Source organism: Ceratocystis lukuohia (assembly GCF_044167205.1).
Source record: "Ceratocystis lukuohia strain C4212 chromosome Unknown Supercontig7_pilon, whole genome shotgun sequence".
NCBI classification, from domain to species: Eukaryota; Fungi; Ascomycota; class Sordariomycetes; order Microascales; family Ceratocystidaceae; genus Ceratocystis; species Ceratocystis lukuohia.
In genome coordinates this window covers 1,954,032-1,966,391 of record NW_027263526.1, presented here as the reverse complement: position 1 = coordinate 1,966,391, position 12,360 = coordinate 1,954,032, and the positions used below count along the sequence as shown (strand labels likewise).

Here is a 12,360-nt window from a genome sequence, read left to right as displayed (position 1 = left end):
ACAAAGGCCCTGGGATCTCCAAAGTTCCCGTGCCATACCCGCTCTAACTAGCCATCCTGATAGATGCAGGCTCTGTCTGTCTGCTCTGGCACAGGACCTCAGAGAGACTTGAGGAAAAGAGATGCCTGGATGCCTGGTATGGCCACTTGCGCTTGCGCTGGATGTTGAGTGGGAGTGGGACTGTACGACAACACACGAGGGCGTTCTGCTTAAAAAGGATGCGGCCCCTTCTAGGAGGAGCAGAAAAGAGCCGAAAGAAAAGGAAAGAGAAAAAGGAAACCGCAAAGGGCAGAAGCGTCAAAGGGAGCCAGAAGCCCGCCCTTCCCTTCCCTTGCCCTGAGCCTTCTTCCTGCGTTTTATGTCTCTCACATTGCTATAGAACGAACGAAGCATGCGCATGCACATGTGCACGAGCATGAGCACGAACAGTGAAGGGCGGCAAGGCCAGGTACAGGCAAACCTTGGTCCCCTTCCAAGACATTAATAGATCCCTAGTTAAGCCTCGACTCAATGGCGCCAGGGGACCCGGGCCCGGATACACGCTTCCTGGCCTGGGCTTTCCTGGCAAACTGAGCAAACGTGCAAGTAAGTGAAGGCCAGATGAGACATGACAGTAGCCTTATAAGCAGGGGGAGACTCGAGGGCCATAAAAAGGGAAAGAGCAAGACAGGCAGGTGCTTAAGTTTGCGCGCGCTGTAGATCTGTGCAGTTGATTATTGCAAGGTAATTACTAGTTTCGATTCGAATGAATTGATAGCGGCGGCGGAAAGCTTGCTGGTTTTTTAGTGTTAGTCGCTTATCATGTCATTTCATTGGCTGAGCTGAAGGAGAGGGCTTATCGCACCAGGGCATGTATGCTTGCTTCTTCAAAGGCGCATTATCTACAAGTAGGCAGTTGCGCCCGTTTCGTTATTTGCTCCTTCTCTGTTTGTGCTGGTCATCCTGTGTGTCTTGCTCTTGCTATTTCCCCCCTCTTGATTCCTTGCCTCAAACGCTTGGTTTCTTTCCCTCTCTTTCCCTCTCTTTCCCTCTCTTTCTCTCTCGCTTTTATTTTTATTTTTTTAATTTTTTTTCCCTAAGCAATTGCCTCTGATCCGCTCGGACTGAGTTGATCCGTATCACCCACCACATCACACCACACGCAGATATCCACCAAGAGCGCCCGCAACTAGGACGAAGCCGGGGGTAATTACCAGCAACACTTTGGTTATTTCTCTTTTCCCTCCGAAATTTCGCTGAAGAAGAGAAAAAAAAAAAAAAAAAACTTCGCTTCTTGCCTCTCTTCCCAATCCCTTCTCCCCTTTTCACAAATTTCTTCTCTTCTTTTTTTGTTTCTTTTCTTTCTTCTCATCGTCTTTACAATCGCGGCCTGCCGCCTCAATGATTTCCATCTAGCCCGGCATTTACTCGGAACATTCTTTCCATCCACTTTTTTTTTTGTCCCTACTTCCCATGTTGCTCGTGTTTATTTTCGCCATTCCTCGACACATCTAAACCTCGCTTTTTCTGCTCCGCTTGCCACGCTGTGCCCCGTGCGGCTTTCTTCCGTCTCAATCTCTCGCCTGGTCGTTTCTCCATAGCCCGATCATAAGCACGTTTAGAAGCCCGAGCCTCAACTTCAACGCATTGCGCATCCCGGACCTAGATCTGATCACTCAGCCTTTCTATTTACTGATCGCCTTTTGTCCCCCATCCCCAATCCCCAATTCATCGCCCCCCTCTATCTCTTGCTTTCACATCGACCCCTCTCTTTGGCTTTTGACTCTTCTTACCTCGTTTCTAGTTCTTTTCTTTGGCTTCGACTCCATTGTTGTTTGTGCCCCAATTGGGCTCTATTTGCGCCTGTAGAAAGCCTAGATCCTAAGGTGAGCCCTGAACGCCCTGACCACCCTGACCACCAAATTCCATGCAGTATCCAGCAAAAGCAACCACAAAAACGTTATGGCCATCCCATCCCATCCACTGTTTGGAAATTGCCGCTCTTTGCCCTTGGCTCTTCTCCTCTCAGCCCCAGTAGTGCAAAGCAAGGGAATAAGCAGAGCCCCATCAAAACCAGGCCAGGAACAGAACAAGCAGACAGCCGTCAGATGTAACTGACGCTCTCTTATCGCGACCCGGCCTTGTTTTCCCCTGCTCCGCTCCCCCCACCCACCCCCAGTCGTTTCGCTTGTATTGGATGTGGCCTGTTTTCGCTTCTTTTCTCATTTTTTCTTCTTCTTTGTTTCGGCTTTCATTGTTCCCTTATCTCACCACTACCTTGTCGTTTCTTTTTGCTTTCCCAAGTGTACCTTGCTAATGTCAACATTCATTTTCCTGCTTCCACCATAGGTCCGGTCCATCTCTTCTTTTCATGCGATTTCACTGCCCTTTTGGCGCATCTCTCCCCATTACTCGGTTTTGGGTCTAGCCTTGTCGTGACTCGTCCTCTCGTTCATATTATCATCGACAATTGATTTCTTCTCGTCCACCTCAATCGCTGCTTCCCTTTCTTTCTTTCTTTCTTTCCTTTTTTCCTTTTTTATTTTTCCCTACTTTGTTTCGAGTACTATTTCTCTTAGACCCCAAATCCCGCTCGCTATCTCGAAAAAAGGACCCCGCCACGATTTTCTTATCATAAGCCGGAGGCAGTTTTCGCCTCCAACTTTTTCTTCAGCATGTCATCCTCAAATTCTAACTTGGAAAACCTCAATTATGTTATAAAGGTGCCCTACAATGGCACAGATGTGACTGGAGCCGATCCGCTCCGCTACAATGTCAACATTTGGTACGAGGTATGCTTGCGACTATTTTCGATTCAAGATGGGATTTCTTCCACGCTCCTTCAAGTCTAGCTATGATTGGGCTGCTTTGCAATTGTGCCATGAAATTCTCTTTTCTTCGTAAAAGCTAACGCCAGTCTACTTAGTCCGGTGACATTGGCTGGGTCATCACAGCTACAGCCTTAGTGCTCCTCATGATTCCCGGTGTTGGGTAAGAAAAGCCATCTCCGGCATTGGAAGCTCCAAGACAAAAAAGCCTGCTAACCGGTGCTCCATACTTTCATTAGTTTCTTCTACTCTGGTCTCGCTCGTCGCAAATCGGCGCTTTCTCTTATCTGGCTCTCTGTTATGTCAGCTGCCGTCACTTCTTTCCAATGGTTCTTCTGGGGTTACTCGCTCACCTTTTCGCGGTCTGCTAACAACTTCATTGGTGATCTTACGAACATTGGCTTTCGTCACGTTAGCGCACACCCTTCTATTGGTTCTGATCGCATCCCTGATTTGCTGTTTGCTATATACCAGGGAATGTTCTCTGCCATTACTGTTGCTCTTGCGACTGGTGCTGTCGCTGAACGTGGCCGTATGCTCCCATGCGTTATTTTCATGTTTATTTGGGCAACCGTTGTATATGACCCTATTGCATGCTGGACCTGGAACCCTTCAGGATGGTCTAACAAGATGGGCGGCCTTGACTTTGCAGGAGGCACGCCTGTGCATGTTGCTTCGGGCAGCGCAGCCCTGGCATACTCAATGGTCCTTGGAAAACGTCGTGGTCATGGCACCCATGAGCTGAACTATCGCCCGCACAACGTTACTCACATTGTGATTGGCACTGTTTTCTTGTGGGTTGGTTGGTTTGGTTTCAATGCCGGCTCTGCTCTGGCTGCAAACATGCGCGCCGTCATCGCTGCCATGGTTACTAACCTGGCCGCTTGTGTTGGTGGAATTACATGGTGCTTGCTAGATTACAGATTGGAGCGCAAATGGTCAACTGTTGGCTTCTGCTCTGGTGTTGTTGCTGGCCTTGTTTCCGTTACCCCTGGATCTGGTTATGTGCCCGTTTGGTCTGCAGTTGTCTTTGGTGCTCTAGGCGCTGGCTTCGCCAACTATGGTACTAAGCTTAAGTTTATTTTGGGCGTTGATGATGCCCTAGATATCTTTGCAGTTCATGGAATTGGCGGTCTCACTGGAAATATCCTGACTGCCTTCTTTGCTGCCGACTACGTTGCTGCTCTTGATGGTGTCACCTCGATTGACGGTGGCTGGCTTAACAAGCACTGGGTCCAGCTCGCTTATCAGTTGGCTGACTCATTTAGCGGCGGCTTCTATTCCTTTACGCTGACCTGCGTCATACTATTTGTCATGAACCTCATCCCAGGTCTCAGCCTGCGTGCTAGTGAGGAGGCTGAAATCTTGGGTATTGATGATTCGGAGATTGGCGAGTTCGCCTATGACTACGTTGAGTTGACGCGCGAGGTCCTCAATGACGTTGACAACGAAGTAGCTAGCCGCTATTCAGCCGAGGGTATGAACTTTCCACCCAGCAGCGGTTTCGAGAAGACGGTTAATATGAATAACTCGATCCCGCTGATGGATAATATGGATTCGGGTGGTCGTCGGATGTAGAGACTAGACTGGACCAAGTTGAGGCCGTAAGGGAATCTATTCTTGGATGCGAAGCCGTGTTCTCGCCAGTCTCTTGCTTGCCTCCTTTTCTTCCCCCTTCTTTTTTATTCTAGACTCCTGTCTATTTTGCCGATTTATTTGGAGCTAGTGGTTTATGCCACTACTTTTTACCCGGCACTCCTTCTCTGATGATGCCTTGTTCGATCACGGAATACTACGGGACGGACTTACTTGGCTGGTGTTTTTGTTGATATCTACTTTTCTCCCCATTCTCCCCCCATCTCTTTTGTATGTTTTACTATTGAAATTTAAACGGTAACCCCGTATATATATAAAGCTTTAAAAAAAAAAAACGCAAGTTCATTTGATGTAACTAATGTGACATTGATATACTATATGATTGCATGTATTGAGCATGGAATGTTGTAGCTAACTATAGGAGTGTTCGTTTGATGCCTGGCACCTCACCTAATAATATATAGACCCACATAATAGATATCATGTAACCGAGTAGGAAAAAAAAAGTACGCACCCGAATGCCGGGAGACATCAAGTATGATATGTTGACAAGAACGAGATTCGAACTCGCGCGGATTGCTCCACTGCGAAGGTTTTCAACTAAGAGAGAACCTGAACACAGCGCCTTAGACCGCTCGGCCATCTTGCCAATGATGTTGCGCGGAAATTTGGTGGTCAAAGCCTGACTATGACGGAAAAGTCACTCCTGCCAGCTGTCAGACAAAAAGGATCCACCTTCTGACAGCTGCACCGGATCGGACTCCTTATCTAGGTTGGTTGTCATGGGCATGGCTGTAAGAGAAAACAAACATGACGACATGCTCGATAATCGTTGATTAATTAATGGTTTTTATACTTGCTTCTTCAACTACGAGATAACTCTAACTTTCTTTTCTGGCTACACTCTGGGTATATTTCTTTTTTTTTTTTTTTTGGGTCTTGGGCTTGTTGGCTGTGCTATGCAGCAGGACCATCACATATCAAAAGCCGCTTTTTTTCGCGACCTCGATTTATTACGTGGCAAGCCGCTTCAACAATATTTAGACGACAACGATAGCGACGAGCACAGTGACCCGGGGCTGTCTGCCCGGAAGGCAAGCCGGGCCTTCCTTAGCCGGGCTACGGCAAAAGCACACTCGCAGCCAAAAAGGCGTCGAGACGAAGCTCGCGATCTTGAAAACGAGGCGTATGTTGATGAAGAAGTCTCGACGATCCCTGAGACAATCCTGGAAGGTGGAAATGTCACTGAGGTTTTGTGTGATCGGCCCGTTCTAGTCGAGATTACACAAGTGCCCACAAAGGAGCTAGTAGGGAATGCAGTGCAATCAAAAGACGTTGGAAAGACCCCGGCTGGTCTTCAGGAATCACAGGCTCTAGAGCCAGCGATCAGCGGCCCGGGACACACTGGGAAGGCGCTTGACGGAGTCTTCACAGCTAAGAGGAGGAAGACTAAAGCCGTGAAACCTTCAGATACCACTGTGCAGAAGCGCCAGCAACATGAGGTCAAAATCTTGGACAACCCTGTGTCGGAGGCGGGCTGTTTTTTCTCTCGCCTCACAATGTACTTTGTCCCAAACGATGACATTGCTCCGACGCGACGAGCTCGCATTGCCAAGGTAAAGCAATACGGCGCACAGTGGGTGCGTCAGATCCATGAGGCAATGTATGTTGTGGTCGACAAGTCTCTCCAGTGGAGTGATGTTGAGCGATTCTTGGTGGGAATGAGGCCAACAGCACTGATTGTCAATGAGGCCTATACTGTAGATTGTGTCAGGTTCCGTCGCTTGCTTAATCCTAAGCAAGTCCAATACCGTGTGCCAGGACATGAGGCTAGTTTTAAACCCGGTGCTATTGACCCCAAGAAGAGCGATGGTATATGTGATGATCCACCCTCTAAAGCAGAGCCGTCGCGTGCAGCAATGCCTCAACCTCAGGCTAAGACGAAGGACTCTAATCTTATAGTGACACCAGGTCTTATGCGGCCACAACTTCCACAACTAGACCCCAAAGCACCCAAAGACCCATCAGGTAAAGACGACCAGCTATCGTCATATATTGAAATGCTACAAAATTACAAAGACCTCCCACTTGACCTCGAAGCTTCTGACGATGACACAAAGTCGACGATTGCACCTACCGATGCTGCTTCTGACATGGGTGCATCAGATGTAGAAAGCGATACCGATTCTGGTTCAGACTCTAGATCGCGCCGGCGCCGTCATTTAGACTCTCGACCTCAACAAAAAAAGATTGCCTTTGAGCATCGCTTTGCTTGCCACCAGGGTGGACTTCAGGGCACTAAAACCTCGGGCCCTAATGGCCGCATCATTGAGGCGCTTCAGCAAATGTGTGACTATTATACGCAGACTAACGACCACTGGCGTATTACCGCTTACCGCAAGGCCATCCGCACCTTAGAACGCTGCGAAAAGCCCATTCGCACTGCTTCTGAAGCATCTCGCCTCCCCAATATTGGTCCGCGACTGGCTCTCAAGGTTGAGGAAATCGCCTGTACCGATAAGCTGCAGCGGCTTGAGTACGCCCGCGACAACCCGCTCACTGAAGTGTTCACCCTGTTTAAAGGTGTTTACGGCTCTGGCACTATCCAGGCTCAGCGTTGGATTGCTCAGGGCTTGCGCACCCTCAACGATTTGATGGAAAGTGGGCGATTGACCAGAAACCAAAAACTGGGGGTTGAACACTACGCGGACTTGAACTTGCGCATACCTCGCTGTGAGATGACGGCCTTGGTGTCATATGTGCAGAGAGCGCTTACTGAGATTGACCCGGATGCCCAGGCTCTAGTTGGTGGGAGCTATCGCCGGGGCGCCGATTCGTCACATGATATCGATTTCCTGCTAACAAAGCCTGGGTCGGCGAACATCGAAGAGGTTGCACCGCTGATGAAGATGCTGGTGGAGAAGCTAGAGAAAGAGGGCTTCTTAGTGGCAGCGTTGGTGGCTAGTTCCAAGACATCAAGTAGCAAGTGGCACGGCTGTTGTGTGCTCCCTGAAGAAGTAGCAAAAGAGGTATATCCAGATCAAGAGAATATTGACTCGGGAGGATACAAGCCAGTCTGGCGGCGGATCGACTTTCTGCTAGTGCCAGACTCGGAAATTGGTGCGGCAATGCTATACTTCACAGGCAACGACATCTTTAACCGCAGTATGCGGCTATTGGCCAGTAAGAAGGGGATGAGGCTGAACCAGCATGGACTCTGGAAAAATGTGATTCGTGGTCCGCAGAGGAAGAGAGTCACACAGGGCGAATTAGTGGAGGCCCACGATGAAAGACGGATTTTTGAAATATTAAAGATACAATGGCGCGAGCCACATGAGCGCTGGTGTTGAGATCCAGCATAGTGCGAGGGTCTAGCTCCAGCAATACACATATATAACAAGACCTTTATGTACGCAATAATATATACAGCACGCAAGGGAGAGGTTTATGCGATATGAAGAAACTACAAAGTGAAGACTGTTTAAGCTAGGCCTACACAATCTATATCTGTATCTAGCCCGCAACGAAGTGCACTTCCATCGTATCCCGATCTTCAACCTCGGCATCCTCCAATGTTGAGTCATTATCAAGCGCAAGCCCATCGAATCGAATTTCCACACGCATCCCGGCCGGAACGTCGTTCTTCCGCATGAATGCTTGTACTAGCATGGATATCTGCGTTTCCGGCGTTGCGCTGAGCTTTGCTGTTTGCCCGTCTTTGGCCTGTAGCGTAAGTCGGATTTTGGTCTGTGATGTATCTTCCTCGTCCACAGACTGGCTTGTAGCAGTTGCAGCGCTAGTATAGTTGCCTGCTGCACCGCTACTGTAGGCACTGAGACCCTCTCTATCATCAGCGCCAGCATCACCGTCATCATCACTGTCGTGCAAGGCCATGCGCGCCTTGCGTTCGCGGTCCTGCTGTAGCAGGGTATGTGTCCACGCTTCGAAGATGGCTTTACGCCCGTCGGCTGAGAAGCCTGAGTTGTTCTTTGAGTCACCGCGGAGATGAACGCGTAATGTGCCGCCACTACCAGTTCCTATGCCAATATTTAGACTCTGCAGCGTAGTAGTACTGTATATCTCATTGCCCCGCCATGTGAGCACTACGTCGTGCTCATCGGGGACGGGAGTGCCGCGCAGAGCCTGCTGTTCGATCCAGGACTGCTTGAGTTCCTCTAGTGGCTTCTCTACAGGGATATGGAACCCGGGGAACTCGCTAGTGCCGGGGATATGGGAAATGATGACTGTTGTAATAGACTGCCCTCGTATGGGCCTGGACGGCGTTGTCGTTGGCAAATCGGACGTACTGTTTCCGGGGTTTTGCGCGCGCTCTTGTTGTTGCTGTTCAAGTTGCTCACGACGTAGTCGAGCCTTGCGTGCTTCCTCGATGTACTTTTGCAGCTCGGGATCAGACACTTGGTCGACAGGGACTGGCTGTACGTCATCTTCAACATCATCAATAACAGCTAATGGAGAACCGTCGTCATCCGCGTTGTCGGGGTTAGGATTAGAGTCGGAGTCAGAGTCTAGCTCAACAACCTCGGAAATATTCGGTAGTGACAAAGGCGGGGGGGCTATCTCCTTTTGGCTTTGGCTAGGATTCTGGCTGTTGTTGAGGCTTGAGTTTTGGCTGTCCAACCGTGATGGGGACGATATGGCATGAGAGCTACCAGGAGAGCGGAAGCTGTTAAATGAGCATTAGCTTCAAGACTACATGTAAACTATAATACGTTGCGTGTGCCTAATACAAAGCTTTGCCTCACCTTGAGGAAGGCGACTTGGACTCTGTGGTCTGTCGCTTCTTGGGCATCTCTTCAAGCGCACCATCTTCGTCACTGCAATCGTCCTCGCGTGCTCGCTTTTCCATGGCGTCTCGCTCCCGCTTGTGCTTTTCTTTCAACATCTCTGCCCGCTTTACGCGCTCGTCAGCCTCAGCTACAAACTTGGGGATCATCTGGGTCGACCGCTTGAACAGGTTGAGTGAGTCTTCCTCACCACCGCTAGCTTCAACCTTGCGGGTTGTACGCCGCTTAAAGGGGAGCTTTTTTGAAGTGGAAGATGCGCCAGATTCCATGATGGCTAGGGCGTAGTAGTGGAAATATGGATGAGGAGGGTATAAAGACTAGAGACAAGAGATAAAAACAGAGTAAAGAAGTACGTATAGGTGCAGAGACGGAGCAGGCTAATATAGGATCTCAAAGAGTTTTAGTTTGAATCAACGGCGAAAGTCAAAGTCAAAGTCAAAATAACTGAAAATTAGCTGCGAGCACAACATGATATGAAGCTGAGAAAGTAGGATAAAAAGGACACCCAAAACAAGTTGCTCTTCTTTGTCGTGGTACTGTGTGGTCTACCCTCACAATAAGTCCGAGCAGGTTCCAGATAAAATGATCATAGAGAAACAAAACAAGGAGAAAAAAGACGCCAGCCTTATTGCACTGGGTCAAATGGGGCGAGCGTCGTAACAGCTTTTTACCCCATCATTACTTGCATGGGGCTTGAAGCGGCTGAACGCGTGCCCGTGATACTTTTTGTTAGTGGAGAACATGTCGCTAGTTAGCCAGCGCCTAGTCACGTGCTGATAAGATATACCCGCACTGACTTGGCACGGTGTGGGGCTGGTTAGCAGATATGTCATGGTTGCACAATGACATAGAAAGGATGCATGCTGGTTGACCAAATGTGATGGGCTGTATCAGTGACAGATCGAACGGCAGTGGAATATTAGGTGTTTAAGTGAGGATATTTCTCGTGAGCTGAGAAAGTTCAAATTCTCTGGACATTTGTCCATCGACTGACCGTCTGTGGCGTCTATGCCTATGGTGTGGCGCAGAACCCCCGAATGTGGCGTGGCGCTTTGTCAAAGTGGGTCTCTGTGCCGTAATTCCAGCTTGCCTTGATGAAATCCAACACCCATTGACTTTGCGTAGCTCAGTCTGACCCGACTTCAACTTATTGCGCTCCTCCTACACCACGCTGCATTATCTTTTGTTCTAATTGCCTTCTACCCCTGACGATATGGAAAACACTGCTGCTGCACGCGCCGATGGCAAGGACCCTTCTGGCTTCCTGAGTGACATCATTGGCAACATGGTCACCGTGAAGCTGAACTCGGGCGTCGTCTACAAGGGTAAGTCTATTCTAGTATGAGCTGGATGATTGATCTTGGCCCGACCCCTCCTATGATTTGACGAGCGTCTTTCTTATCCACGACCAATCCCCGCTAACCTCTACAGGCGAACTCCAATCGGTTGATGGGTACATGAACATCGCCCTCGAAAAGACGGAGGAATTTGTCAACGGTGTGAAGCGTCGGGCTTACGGTGATGCCTTCGTAAGAGGCAATAATGGTTAGTCTAACATCCTTTCGCCGCTTATGAATCTTTGCCCATGGCCCATAGCTGGGCTAGAACCGTCTATGATCCATATCCCCATACAAGATGAACTCGGAAGCTAATGTCCCATCATCACAGTCATGTACATCTCCGCGGACTAAACATTCTAAAGCGTTTCTTATCTTATTTACTACTGCTACCCCGCAAAACTAGGCAGCATTCGCTACCTTCTTCTTCTTCTCCTTCTTCTCTTCCTCTAATCTAGCAACGCGATATGACCTGCTGAGCCCAAATAATACCCTTCATCCATTCGTCTCACTTACTCGAACTCTGTCCAGGCATCTTCTGTGACCATGCGTAAAAAGTCTTGCCATGAACTTCAACAGTGCCATCCTGCGCCGTTTCGGCTGTCTTCAGTACCGCCCAGTACTTTTGAATCCATTCTTGGCGTGCTAGGCCCTCCAATGCTACCACTTGGCTCAGTGTGCTGATTCGGTCCAACAATTTCTCTGGTGTAAGACGAGTCGACCACACCGCGCTCTGGGCCTCATTGTATGGAGTGCGGAATAGTTGGACACCATCTGATGACGTATTTTCAGCAGGTGAAAATCCATTTCGCCAGCTGAGTTGGCGGAACCTGTCCTGGTTGTCGGGAGGTAGCGCAAGAATGAGCTTGTTGAGCTCTTCTTCCCACTCTGTGACAGCGGGCCACTCAGCGGGCTTGTTGTCTGTGCGTCAGGCAGTTAGTAGAAGCCGCGCCTCTCGAACTCATATGTCAGATGCTCAAGGGTGGGACTTACAGTCTTCCACGTTCCAGATAACGCCTAAAAACCCATCGGGCTTTAGTACCCGGGCAAACTCGCTCATGGCATCCCTCTTCGCAAACCAGTGGTAGGACTTGAAGCAACTAGTTAGAGATCTGCTCTGCGATGTGGCCGCCGCTGCATTCGCAGCATAGGCAACGACACAAGTCAAAAGCACTTACCTGGGCTGCGATCACTGCATCTGCCGACCCAGTCTCGGCCTTGATTTCATTTGCAGTGCCTTCAAGAGAAACAACATTGGGGAGTTTCTTCTTATCTAGCTGCTCACGCATGCCCTCTACCGGCTCGATGGCGGTGATCCTGAAGGCCTCGGGACGACGAGCCAAACTCTCAGTAAACTTGCCGGTGCCAGCAGCAACCTCGACAACAGCAGCCCCTTCAGCCCCAATCAGATTCAGGCCCGCCAGAAGCCCGGAGACCGCTTCCTCCACATAACTAGGCCGAAAGTCATCGTAGGATTTGCCGTCTGTAAAGCCGACGACAGCACTAGAGTGAATCTTAGCCTCGGCCATGACGATCAACAATATATCAAAACTGATGGAGACTCTGGACGTCAAAGGTTTGTGTTGTAGATATCCAAGCAAAGCCCAACTGAGATAGGGGCCATTGGGCCATTTATAAAAGGGATGAGTCACTAGGAGTTGGGAAAGGGCCTAGGAAACTACGTGATTCGGACCTTACTTCGGCGTTTGGCTGCATAGGCTATTTACATTTATCCTAACATGACGTCTTTAGGGTTGGCCATTACGTATTGATCCGCGGTTAATATCTAGTGACCCTAAAAAGGCCCCACTTAGG

The 12,360-nt window shown here is 49.4% G+C and overlaps 5 protein-coding genes across 5 annotated transcripts; 3 read left to right on the top strand and 2 right to left on the bottom strand.

The window, feature by feature from the left end:
- Nucleotides 1-2,654: 2,654 nt before the first annotated feature.
- On the top strand, nt 2,655-4,385 carry HOO65_070424 (ammonium transporter; the record flags this gene model as incomplete). Its single annotated transcript, XM_071004992.1, has 3 exons — nt 2,655-2,771; nt 2,906-2,970; nt 3,047-4,385. 3 exons carry the CDS (start codon nt 2,655-2,657, stop codon nt 4,383-4,385), a joined length of 1,521 nt encoding a protein of 506 aa, XP_070857142.1.
- Nucleotides 4,386-5,362: 977 nt separating this feature from the next.
- Nucleotides 5,363-7,753, top strand: HOO65_070423 (DNA polymerase lambda; the record flags this gene model as incomplete). The annotated part of the gene is made up of 1 exon (XM_071001326.1): nt 5,363-7,753. One exon carries the CDS (start codon nt 5,363-5,365, stop codon nt 7,751-7,753), a length of 2,391 nt encoding a protein of 796 aa, XP_070857141.1.
- Nucleotides 7,754-7,916: 163 nt separating this feature from the next.
- Nucleotides 7,917-9,477, bottom strand: HOO65_070422 (Ubiquitin-2 like Rad60 SUMO-like protein; the record flags this gene model as incomplete). Its single annotated transcript, XM_071005013.1, has 2 exons — nt 7,917-9,087; nt 9,167-9,477. 2 exons carry the CDS (start codon nt 9,475-9,477, stop codon nt 7,917-7,919), a joined length of 1,482 nt encoding a protein of 493 aa, XP_070857140.1.
- Nucleotides 9,478-10,421: 944 nt separating this feature from the next.
- Nucleotides 10,422-10,860, top strand: HOO65_070421 (U6 snRNA-associated Sm-like protein LSm6; the record flags this gene model as incomplete). Its single annotated transcript, XM_071005200.1, has 3 exons — nt 10,422-10,533; nt 10,640-10,753; nt 10,805-10,860. The coding sequence occupies 3 exons, from the start codon at nt 10,422-10,424 to the stop codon at nt 10,858-10,860; spliced, it is 282 nt and encodes a 93-aa protein (XP_070857139.1).
- Nucleotides 10,861-10,947: 87 nt separating this feature from the next.
- Nucleotides 10,948-12,074, bottom strand: HOO65_070420 (putative methyltransferase-like C25B8.10; the record flags this gene model as incomplete). The annotated part of the gene is made up of 4 exons (XM_071005087.1): nt 10,948-10,994; nt 11,062-11,466; nt 11,539-11,635; nt 11,724-12,074. The coding sequence occupies 4 exons, from the start codon at nt 12,072-12,074 to the stop codon at nt 10,948-10,950; spliced, it is 900 nt and encodes a 299-aa protein (XP_070857138.1).
- Nucleotides 12,075-12,360: the final 286 nt, after the last annotated feature.